General features: G+C 41.8%; 1 protein-coding gene across 1 annotated transcript in view; it reads right to left on the bottom strand.

The window, feature by feature from the left end:
• Positions 1-12,772, bottom strand: part of LOC106566028 (transcriptional enhancer factor TEF-5) — a 75,467-nt gene that overhangs the window by 34,490 nt on the left and 28,205 nt on the right. Inside the window, 1 exon segment of the mRNA XM_014133836.2 lies at positions 3,289-3,538. Within this exon segment, the coding sequence (XP_013989311.2) occupies positions 3,289-3,412 (124 nt within the window). The 5' untranslated portion in view covers positions 3,413-3,538.

Genomic DNA, 12,772 nt, shown 5'->3' with positions numbered 1-12,772 from the left:
CATACACCTCACACACATGGTTATGGGCTTTAAAAAAGGAAGACACCTGTAGCATGTCAGATATAGAGTTGGAATGTATTACATTTTGAGTTAGCGTGCCAATATTATCACAAGACTGAAATATAACAAAAACTTTGACTTAGTAACACCAGATTTTCAGTGTTTTATATTATTTTATCATGTTTATTAATTATGAAATTATGAAAAATATTCATTTGATTGCAGGAAAGTACTACATGCTATCCACAATGTTGAGCATTAACAATGTTCCTGGCATAGTCTGTTGTGATGTTAGGCCTCTCGAGTTTCCTCTCCGTGTGGGAGGTGGGAATTTACCAGTTGTGAAGTCCTAAATAACAGTTGGATGCATTCATCTGATTTGAACTAGTTGAGAAATGCAGATTGGCTAATGGCATTGGCTAATGGCCAACAAGCTGCGTCAACCATAAACTAAAAGTACAGCTATCATGCTTATAAACAAATTATAGAGTTAACAAAACCACATTAATACGTTGCTTTTTATAAATAAGGTTTTGTTGTTGCATTTAACTGCCGGAAATAGTGTTATAGAGGCCATTTCCTTAGTAGGTAACGTCAGAGGTCACCATGTGGGAGAAGTGGGCGCTCAAGATGATAAACGAGATTTGCACAAGTAAATACCAGTTGCAGGGATGTTCAAGTGGAGTTTTCCCAGTCATATGTGGTAAACTCCATAGAGAATGATAGAGGCCTCTAGTGGGCAAAATGCCGTATTAAAATGGGAAACTGGATCCCACTAGGCACAGACGTAAATTCAACGTCTATTCAACGTTGGTTCAAAGTAATTTCATTGAAATTATGTGGAAACAACATTGAATCAACCAGTGTGTGTGCGGTGGGGTGGGACTTACAACTTCATTGGCTGGTCCCTCCTGGTGACTCTGTTGGAGTCATGTCCAACCGGGACATCAGGAGGGATCAGCCAATCGTGAAGAAGAAAACTCACTACTTCAAAATGAAGATTGCCTGAATGGCGCTGCCACTGCTGTCACGGGCGCGACAATGGCACAGATACAAAGATAAGTCCTTTATCTATCTCTATGGGTAAATTCCCACTTCCATCTTGGTTAAGAACACACCATGACACTGCCTCCTTCACGGCCAGATTTGCACGTGTGACTCATACACGGGGCGTGTCTGTAGTACGGTACATCTCCCACTCCGGGGTAATGTGATGGGCTGTCACTGTTAAGTAAGCACAACACAGGGTGCATTGGACAATTCATTGAAAACTTCGGCTTTGGCTTGCTTAAATAGTTTCAAGCTTCAAGTTTTAATGGCACATGCACAAGTACAGTGAAATGCCTTTCTTGCAAGCTCTGACTGCCTTTCTTGCAAGCTCTATCAGTTTGCAAGAAAGGGTAATACCTGTTTTCTGAAATGGGTACAAGAGGGAAGTTCGTAACTTAGCATTTTCACGAGGTGCTGCCTGAAACATCCTATTCTCAACAACCGAGAATAGGCATACTGTATATCCGCAGCTATAAACCAGACTGTAAAAAATCTAAACATAGTCAACCTATCGTTCTTGTAATTTCTTTGGCCCGATCAGAATCAGCTGCCAAGGGCTGCTTGAATGCAGGGGGGAGAAGATGTTGTGTTGTTGTCTCTTTGCGTTTCCATCTTGCTCCGGGATATAGGCTACTGGGGTGATGTCGGTGTAAATGTGTCAACATATTTGAGGTGTTGGCAGCTGCATAGACTATTCTCATTGAGTGTGGCAACATACTGTTATCGTTTTATCCACAACTCTCTGTCCATCGCCATTTTAATCTCCTGGAAGCCAAAATGTTTCCAAACTGGAGGATCCTCCAATTCTGGTTTATCGACCCCACCACTCACCACAATCGTACAGAACAAGTTCCTAGTTGCGCCTCACACAAGGACTGTTTGAAATGCGGCAATTAAGATTTTAATTTGGATTACAATGTATGCATAGGCTCTAGTTGTTTTAACAGAATAGCCTGAAATGTTTTTTTCAGCTCAGATTTACTCAAGAGGCATAGGCCTACAACGGTCCTGGGGATCCCAAGGGGTGAATGTTTTGGTTTTTGCCCTAGCACTACACAGCTTACTCAAATGATGAACTCATTATCAAGATTTTATCATTTGAATCAGTTGTATAGTGCTAAGGCAAAAAACTAAATGTGCAGCCCTTGGGGTCCCCAGGACCCCACTGCTATAGGCCTAGTGTTTTTATTTTATAATTTTTTTATGTATTCATTCAGTGTGGACCGAACCGAGGTCCTCATACCGAACCGAGGTCCCCATACCGAACGGTTCGGTACAAATATGTGTACCGTTACACCCCGAATGTTTACTGATCATAAAAAGCATGCAGTTACTTGCTTTATAACTATGATATAGACCCTAGCAGGGGCTAAGCAACCCTGTCCCTGGAGTGCCACAGGTACTAAACGATTTTGTTTCAACTCAACACCACACCTGACCAACTGATCAGTTCAATTGAACACACCTGGTCTTCCAGGTCGGTTAAATCAAAAACATAGGACCAGGGTGTTGCCTACCCCTGACCTAGAGCTTAATGTGCACAATTGTTTTGCATGGAATAATTGGAAATTAGTAGTTCTGATATGCTCTCCAAGAGGTGATCATATTACAACAAAATAATTGTAACATTTATTTGAAAATCACACACAGCTCAGGTTTTAGCAGAGCTGGAGATGTACCTTATTGTGACATTTATTGATAATAACCAATAGACTACAAACTGCTGAGATTTAATTTTCCTTCCTGACTACAGAAGGGAATGGGATCCAAACACATTAAGCCACAGGTGTTTCCATACATGAGCCAGAAAGTGATGCAGGGCAGATTAACACATGGAATGAGTTGGATTTTTGTTTCTGTGTGTGTGTGTGTGTGTGTGTGTGTGTGTGTGTGTGTGTGTGTGTGTGTGTGTGTGTGTGTGTGTGTACGTACCAGTTCTATATCTAGTTAAATAAGAATTAGAAAAAGTTTGTTAGGTATAACTACACAAATAAACTACTGTCTAGACTGTATTGGTTGATGACAAAGAACGTGTCTTTCAAGGTCAAACATCAATGATGTGGCAATCAAACCATAGCACTCTGTTTTGGCATCAGTACATTGACTGCCTGACACATCAAGTCATTTCAAAAATTATACTTGATGTTTTTAAGACCATAAATGGCCCATGATGAAAAACAGTAACATAAAAAATGTATTGTGTGTGAGTGTGGGATTGCTTGCTTGTGTCTTACTCACCATACATCTTGCCTTCGTCTGAGAGGATGATCTTCCTCCGTCCACAGGGAGGGTAGATGGCCAGGGCCTCCTGGAAGCTCTGCTCTATGTCTGGGCTCCACACCCCCTCGGCGTCCCCGTCCATAGCCTTGTCCAGCTCATCGTTCCCCTCTTCCAGCCCATCCTCCGGGCTACCGTTGGCACTCCACTCGTTGGAAGCAATGGTGGCGGCTCCCCCTGGGCCCGACGACGAGCCCCACAGTCAGAGGATCTGGGGGAGAGAGAAAGAGAAAGAGAGAAGAATACACAGTCATTATCATCATCATCATCATTGTAACTGCTGTCAACAACTTCATCATCATTGTTACCATTAGCAGGCGAGTACATTTCAAATTCGTCGTATAAAGAAGGCTCCTTTGGTTGTCCGTTTTGAAATCTTTAAATGTGTATGAACAAACAATACAGCCCTTGATTATTGATATCATTGACACAGTTTTATGTGTCTAAAACTGCCAAATGAATTCAAGCTATTCTATAAAACCTTGTTTTAATAGCAAACTAATCAGCAGTGACCTCAAAGAATTATTGTGGTTAGGGGAATGCTTCCCAGTGTGGTCGCTTTATGGCTGAGAGCAGGCCCGAGATCTTAAGTATTTTTCAAGCTGCCTCTTCTTCATTGTATTGCAGTGTCCCCTAAGTATCCATCATTCCATGATGCGTGTGTTTTTATATTTGAAATATGGCCGATGTTGAAAAAAATACACATATTGGACAAATATGGGGAAGGCCATTTGGGATGGTTCTATGGGTTAACTCAACTCCTCACGTTACAAGAACATTTTGAGGTTCCGCTGAAAAACAAATTCATGAGGACATCAATGGAACATTTTAAAGTTGCGGTGTTGAAAACTTCCATAATGCAACTTAAAAAATATGAAGTGGAGGATTAAAAGAGATGTGAAAAGTAAAGCTATTGAATTGTTTACAAAAAATCACAACTACCACATGAACATGTCTCTGCACTAAACAACAAAAGATGCACATACGTTTTGAATAAGGGAACCGGGTTACCGAGATTTAGCAAGATTTCCTTACCAAACCCTCTCCCTTTTCCCGGGATAAATAACTGCGAGAAATAAATTATGTATATGAACAGCATGACATGAAATGTAACTGGTAAATGATATGCAATGTCTAAATCTCTAAGGCGATTCTGCTATCTCTGTTTGAAGATGGCGCCGAATAACATGGCTGACGTTTTACATTCTCCCATCCAATTGTGCTATTTTGTAAAAGAAATTGCGTTTTATGTGACTTATTTTTTTACTTATTGTGTACATAATGTTTCTGCTACCATCTCTGATGACCAAAAATAACTTCTGGACATCAGAAAAGCAATTACTCACCACGGACAGGAAGAAGCTTTTTCCTTTAATGAGTCCAACGAGAAGGATATCCTGCTTTCACTGGAACAGGCCCAGATCCACGTCTTTTGCATGATGAAAAGACGCTGGAAAAGGGGACGCTGATCGGGGATCCTTCTGAGAATCCAGAGGCGAGCGAGTAAACTCCCAATGCCTTTCATTCTTCTTGCTAACGTGCAATCGTTAAAAAATAAAATTGATGACCTACTATTAAGATTATCCTACCAAGAGGACATTAAAAACTGTAACATCTTGTTTCACCGAGACGTGGCTGAACGAAGATACAGATAATATAGAGCTAGCGGGATGTGTGTGTCTTTTTGTCAATAAAAGCTGGTGCACGATGTCTAATATTAAAGAAGTCTTGAGGTATTGCTCGCCTGATGTAGAGTACCTTATGATAAGTTGCAGACCACATGATCTACCAAGAGAGTTCTCATCTGTATTATTCGTAGCCGTCTATTTACCACCACAAAACAAGGCTGGCACTAAGACTGCTCTCAACCAACTCTATAAGGCCATAAGCAAAGAAGAAAATGCTCACCCTGAAGCAGCGCTCCTAGTGGCCAGGGACTGTAATGCAGGCAAACTTAAATCAGCTTTACCAAATTTTTACCAGCATGTCACATGTGCAACCAGAGAGGAAAAAAATCCTAGACCACCTTTAATCCACACACAGAGATGCGTACAAAGCTCCCCCCGCCCGCCATTTGGCAAATCTGACCATAATTCTATCCTCCTGATTCCTGCTTATAAGCAAAAACTAAAGCAGGAAGTACCAGTGACTCGCTCAATACGGAAGTGGTCAGATGACGCGGATGCTACACTACAGGACTGTTTTGCTAGCACAGACTGGAATATGTTCCGGGATTCATCCAATGGAAACCCAGATGCGAGCTGCCCAGTGACGCGAGCCTACCAGACGAGCTAAATTCCTTTTACGCTCGCTTCGAGGCAAGCAACACTGAAGCATGCATGAGAGCACCAGCTGTTCTGGATGACTGTGTGATAACGCTCTCGGTAGCCGATGTGAACAAAACCTTCAAGCAGGTCAACATTCACAAAGCTGCTGGGCCAGACGGATTACCAGGATGTGTACTCAAAGCATGCACGGACCAACTGTCTTCAATGCCATTTTAAACCTCTCCCTGACTGAGTCTGTAATACCTACATGCTTCAAGCAGACCACCATAGTCCCTGTGCCCAAGGATGTGAAGGTAACCTGCCTAAATGATTACCACCCTGTGGCACTCACGTCGGTAGCCATGAAGTGCTTTGAAAGGCTGGTCATGGCTCACATCAACTGCATCCTCCCGGACACCCTAGACCCACTCCAATTCGCATAACCCCCCAACAGATCCACAGATGACGCAATCTCAATCGCACTCCACACTTCCCTTTCTCACCTGGACAAAAGGAATACCTATGTGAGAATGCTGTTCACTAAGCTCATCACTAAGCTAAGGACTCTGGGACTAAACACCTCCCTCTGCAACTGGATCCTGGACTTCCTGATGGGCCAACACTGGGGCCCCTCAGGGGTGTGTACTTAGTCCCCTCCTGTATTCCCTGTTCACCCACGACTGCGTGGTCAAACACAACTCCAACACCATCATTACATTTGCTGACAATACAACAGTGGTAGGCCTGATCACCAACAACGATGAGACGACCTATAGGGAGGAGATCAGAGAACTGGCAGTGTGGTGCCAGGACAACAACCTCTCCCTCAATGTGAGTAAGACAAAGGAGCTGATCGTGGACTATAGGAAAAGGAGGGCCGAACAGGCCCCCATTAACATCGACGCAGTTATAGTGGAGCGGGTCGAGAGTTTCAAGTTCCTTGGTGTCCACATCACCAACGAACTATCATGGTCCAAACATACCAAGACAGTCATGAAGCAGACACGATGAAACCTTTTCCCCCTCGGGAGACTGAAAAGATTTGGCATAGGTCCCCAGATCCTCAAAAGTTATTACAGCTGCACCATCGAGAGCATCCTGACCGGTTGCATCACCGCCTAGTATGGCAACTGCTCTGCATCTGACCGTGAGGTGCTACAGAAGGTAGTGCGAACGGCCCAGTACATCACTGGGGCCAAGCTTCCTGCCATCCAGAACGTACGTATATAATAGGCGGTGTCAGAGGAAAGCCTATAAAATTGTCAGAGACTCCAGGCACCCAAGTTATAGACTGTTTTCTCTGCTACCGCACGGCAAGCGGTACCGGAGCGCCAAGTCTAGGACCAAAAGGCTCCTTAACAGCTTCTACACCCAAGCCATTAGACCGCTGAACAATACATAAAAATCTCCTTTTGTACACTGCTGCTAATCACTGTTTGTTTGTTACCTATGCATAGTCACTTCACCCCCACCTACATGTACAGATTACCTCAACTAGCCTGTACCCCTGCACACTGACTCGGTATTGGTGCCCCCTCTATATAGCCTCGTTATTGTTATTCTTATTGTGTTACTTTTTATTATTACTTTTTATTTTAGCGTACTTGGTAAATATTTTCTTCTTCTTGAACTGCACTGTTGGTTAAGGGGTTGTAAGTAAGCATTTCACGGTAAAGGCTACACGGCGCATGTTGCAAATAAAGTTGGATTTCGATTTTTTTTTATCTGCAGAATCAATCATCAACGCCCAGGGTGGAGACAGACAGCGCATCTCAGTATTGAGCACAGTTCTCAATGCATGTATCACCTCATTATGGTAACTTTTTTTCTTGTGAAAGTTAAGACTATAGCCTATCCTAGGCTATGCTACAGTAATAAAGGGACTTAATGTGCGTCTAATTAACACATCGCCATCTGTTTTTTTTATTTTATTGTAAAGATTTTTTTCAATCTGCAGAGTTTTAAAACACCCTATCACTCAGATATCGTTGCTTTGAATCAGTGTGCACTCAAGCACTCTCTCACAGTATTTCTCTCTCTCTCCATCAATTCCATTAAAATTGCATCCAAAATAGATAGGCCTTATCTTGTTCAAGATTAATATGCAGTATATATTACTGAACAAAAATATAAATGCAACATGAAACAATTTGAATAATTTTACTGAGTTACAGTTCATATAAGGAAATGAATTACGCCCTAATCTATGGATTTCACATGACCGTGGTTACACGTGGTCGGCGGTTGTGAGGCAGGTTGGACGTACTACCAAATTCTCTAAAATGACGTTGGAGGCGGCTTATGGTAGAGAAATGAAGATAAAATTCTCTGGCAACAGCTCTGGTGAACATTCCATGAGCCAGCATGCCTACTGCACACTCCTCAAAACTTGAGACTTCTGTGCCATTGTGTTGTTTGACAAAACTGCACATTTTACAGTGGCTTTTATTGTCCCCAGTACGAGGTGCACCTGTGTAATTATCATGCTGTTTAACCTCTCTAGGGTAGGGGGCAGTATTTGCACGGCCGGATAAAAAATGTACCCGATTTAATCTGGTTATTACTACTGCCCAGAAACTAGAATATGCATATAATTGTTTGATTTGGATAGAAAACACCCTAAAGTTTCTAAAACTGTTTGAATGGTGTCTGTGAGTATAACAGAACTCATATGACAGGCAAAAACCTGAGAAGATTCCAAACAGGAAGTGCCCTCTCTGACCATTTCTTGGCCTTCTACACTCTCTTTATTGAAAACTGAGGATCTCTGCTGTAACGTGACACTTCCTATGGCTCCCATAGGCTCTCAGAGGGCGCCAGAACGTTGAATGATGACTTTGCAGGCCATGGCTGAAAAACAGTAGCGCATTTGGTAAGTGGTCGATCAGAGAACAATGAGACGGGGGCGCGCGTGCACATGAAGAGTCCATTTTAGACTTTTAGTCTTTGAACGAAAACAGGGTTTCCCGGTCGGAATATTATCGCTTTTTTACGAGAAAAATCGCATAAAAATTGATTTTAAACAGCGGTTGACATGCTTCGAAGTACGGTAATGGAATATTTAGAATTTCTTTGTCACGAAACGCGCCGGGCGCGTCACCCTTCGGATAGTGTCTTGAACGCACAAACAAAACAGAGGATATTTGAACATAACTATGGATTATTTTGAACCTAACCAACATTTGTTATTGAAGTAGAAGTCCTGGGAGTGCATTCTCATGAAGAACAGCAAAGGTAATCCAATTTTTCTTATAGTAAATCTGAGTTTGGTGAGTGCCAAACTTAGTGGGTGTCAAAATAGCTAGCCCGTGATGGCGAGCTATCTACTCAGAATATTGCAAAATGTGCTTTTGCCGAAAAGCTATTTTAAAATCGGACATAGCGATTGCATAAAGGAGTTCTGTATCTATAATTCTTAAAATAATTGTTATGTTTTTTTGTGAACGTTTATCGTGAGTAATTTTGTAAATTCACCAGAAGTTTGCGGTGGGTATGCTAGTTCTGAACGTCACATGCTAATGTAAAAAGCTGGTTTTTGATATAAATATGAACTTGATTGAACAAAACATGCATGTATTGTATAACATAATGTCCTAGGAGTGTCATCTGATGAAGATCATCAAAGGTTAGTGCTGCATTTAGCTGTGGTTTGGGTTTATGTGACATTATATGCTAGCTTGAAAAATGGGTGTCTGATTATTTCTGGCTGGGTACTCTGCTGACATAATCTAATGTTTTGCTTTCGTTGTAAAGCCTTTTTGAAATCGGACAGTGTGGTTAGATTAACGAGAGTCTTGTCTTTAAAATGGTGTAAAATAGTCATATGTTTGAGAAATTGAAGTAATAGCATTTCTAAGGTATTTGAATATCGCGCCACGGGATTACACTGGCTGTTGAGTAGGTGGGACGATTTCGTCCCACATACCCTAGAGAGGTTAATCAGCATCTTGATATACCACATCTGTCAGGTGGATGGATTATCTTGGCAAAGGATAAATGCTCACTAACAGGGATGTAAATACACTTTGTGTATATGGAACATTTCTGGGATTTTTTATTTCAGCTCATGAAACATGGGGCCAACACTTTACATGTTGAGTTTATATTTTTGTTCAGTGTATATAGATAGATGTCCTAGCCTACCTCTTTCAGGTAATAAATTCAATGCAGTATTAGCCTTATATGCTAATGATGGGTTACTCATAAGCTTATAATTTATAGCCTCTGTCACTTGCGCATTACGCACCGGCGCTCAACTGGCCTGTCTCCTTAAAAAACGCTCCTTAGCTCTTGGAGTTGGAGTCCCAGGAAAAGCTAGACTAAATGCATTTCGTATACTTCTTATTATTGGAAGAGGGACGCAAGCTCTTGTTTGCTGAATGTTAAATACAGCAGTCAATAGAAGGCAGGATGTCGGTAGGCAATAGCAGTTATTTATTCAGACCCATAACCTTTCAGATGGCATTAGGCTATAGCAGTTATTTATTCAGACCCATCACCATTCAGATGGCATTAGGCTATAGCAGTTATTTATTCAGACCCATCACCATTCAGATGGCGCTAGGCTATAGCAGTTATTTATTCAGACCCATAACCATTCAGATGGCACTAGGCTATAGCAGTTATTTATTCAGACCCATCACCATTCAGATGGCATTAGGCTATAGCAGTTATTTATTCAGACCCATAACCATTCAGATGGCATTAGGCTATAGCAGTTATTTATTCAGACCCATAACCATTCATCATGTTTAGACCCACATTCAGATGGCGCTAGGCTATAGCAGTTATTTATTCAGACCCATCACCATTCAGATGGCGCTAAGGCTATAGCAGTTATTTATTCAGACCCATCACCATTCAGATGGCATTAGGCAATAGCAGTTATTTATTCAGACCCATAACCATTCAGATGGCGCTAGGCTATAGCAGTTATTTATTCAGACCCATCACCATTCAGATGGCGCTAAGCTATAGCAGTTATTTATTCAGACCCATAACCATTCAGATGGCATTAGGCTATTGCAGTTATTTATTCAGACCCATAACCATTCAGATGGCATTAGGCTATAGCAGTTATTTATTCAGACCCATCACCATTCAGATGGCATTAGGCTATAGCAGTTATTTATTCAGACCCATAACCATTCAGATGGCGCTAGGCTATAGCAGTTATTTATTCAGACCCGTAACCATTCAGTCTACTGAAGAGAAGTGAAAGCCTGCTGCATCTTATTCTTCTATTATTCAGGCATGTCATTACAATGTTGTTGAAAGTGAGGAAGGAATGAAGCAACAATTGAGAGAGAAAGAGGAGGTAGGCTAATACATCCGTCACACAACATTAGGGCAACATTAGGGCAAATATTATGAAAGGTATTAATGTGTCAGCCTACTAATTATGAACATTTTAAATAGGCACTATTACATTTCAAAATTAAAATCAAATTCACTAGCCTATAATTGTAACGTTGTAGGCTGCATGTCCTGCACCAGCATTGTATGTTGTCTCCCAGCTTCATGGTTTGAACGTGGTGTGTAATTCAGTCCATACAATACAGTACAGTAATACAGTCTACACTCAAAAAGATTAGCCTACTGGAGCTTGTTTCAGTTATTTACCCAAAAATAGAGAGCTACATTTATGGGCTTTTGTGTTTTTCTGTCGTGTGTAATGTGCGGTAGTCTATATATCATAGGCTATGTATTGGATAACGGTACAATAATTTGGGCTTTTTTGGGCTTGGCTCATTAAATGTCTTTAATTTATGGCTCATCAGGCTTGAATTTCCATGCCAATCAAAGCTCTAATCCAATCCAGACATATTTATATGCTTTTTCATCTGGGCATGGACACTACAAGGTGTCGAAAGCGTTCCACAGGGATTCTGGCCCATGTTGACTCTAATGCTTCAGCTGTGTCAGGTTGGCTGGATGTCCTTTGGGTGGTGGACCATTTGGGTGGTGGACCATTCTTGATATACACGGGAAACTGTTGGCGTGAAAAATCCAGGAGCATTGCAGTTCTTGACACAAACCGGTGCGCCTGGCACCTACTACCATACCTCGTTCAAAGGCTCTTAAATATTTTGTTTCGCCCATTCATCTTCTGAATGGCACAAACAATCTATGTCTCAATTATCTCAAGGCGTGAAAATATTTTTTTATCCCCTCTCCTCCACTTCATCTACACTGAGTGAAGTGGATTTAACAAGTGACATCAATAAGGGATCCTAGCTTTCACCTGGATTCACCTGGTCAGTCTATGTCATGGAACGTTGCTAATGTTTGGTACACTCAGTGTATATGACAGTCTAGCACTTCAAATTACATCAGATCAAAGGCAGGAAAACCAGTTCTACCTCCTGAAGGAAAACCCTCCAGTCTGACTAGGCCTGAATGTAACGCAGTAGGCTAGACACAAACCTAGCACCACCACTAAGTCTAGTGCCTAAGTCTGGTTGAGGGAAAGTCTGGTTGAGGGACAGTATGAGATTTTGAGGTAAAGCTGAGAGCTTTGGGCCCCTCAGGACCAGGGTTGGTCTTAAACCCAATGACTGAATGTGGAGATCACGGCAAAATTCGAGAATCTCTCGCCCAGCAGTCAGCAGGTAGGTCAGCAGCTCAAGTATTCAAAGCTAAAAGTCCACAGAGATCAGGCTGCAGCTAGACATCTACCCCAACAAAACTCAAGATGAGCAGATCCAATTACCAGAAACATCCACAATCACTACAGTAAACATCCACTGTGGAAGAAAAGTGTGGGTGCTTATAGCATAATGCACATGCACTGGTCTAGAAGAATCCATTGCATGTCAGGTCTATTAAGACCAGAAATGTTGTGTCAAATGTGTCCAATTGTGTGTTCTTATTTGGTGGCAGTCCCATTTTTTTTGTTGGTAGTGAAGACACACAAACCCACCCTTCTTTAACACTGTCCGGGTGGTCAGCAAGACCACTCACTATGTGTTAAGACACATTTAGAATGTGTAAAGATATTAGATATTAAGATATTAACTAAGCTGTTTCTCTCCGACACACACGAGGTGTAGGATCATAGACGTATAGGTATTGAGTAAGAGTCTCCTAGCTAACAGGGACTAACTTGTGGAATAGTGAGAGGGATTTGTTATGGGGATTTGACAATACTGATCAGAATCCCTGGGTAGTGGGCTATA

This window comes from Salmo salar, chromosome ssa12, assembly GCF_905237065.1.
Source record: "Salmo salar chromosome ssa12, Ssal_v3.1, whole genome shotgun sequence".
Taxonomy (NCBI): domain Eukaryota; kingdom Metazoa; phylum Chordata; class Actinopteri; order Salmoniformes; family Salmonidae; genus Salmo; species Salmo salar.
The sequence above is the reverse complement of the archived record's forward strand: the minus strand, read 5'-3'. Positions and strand labels throughout refer to the sequence as shown.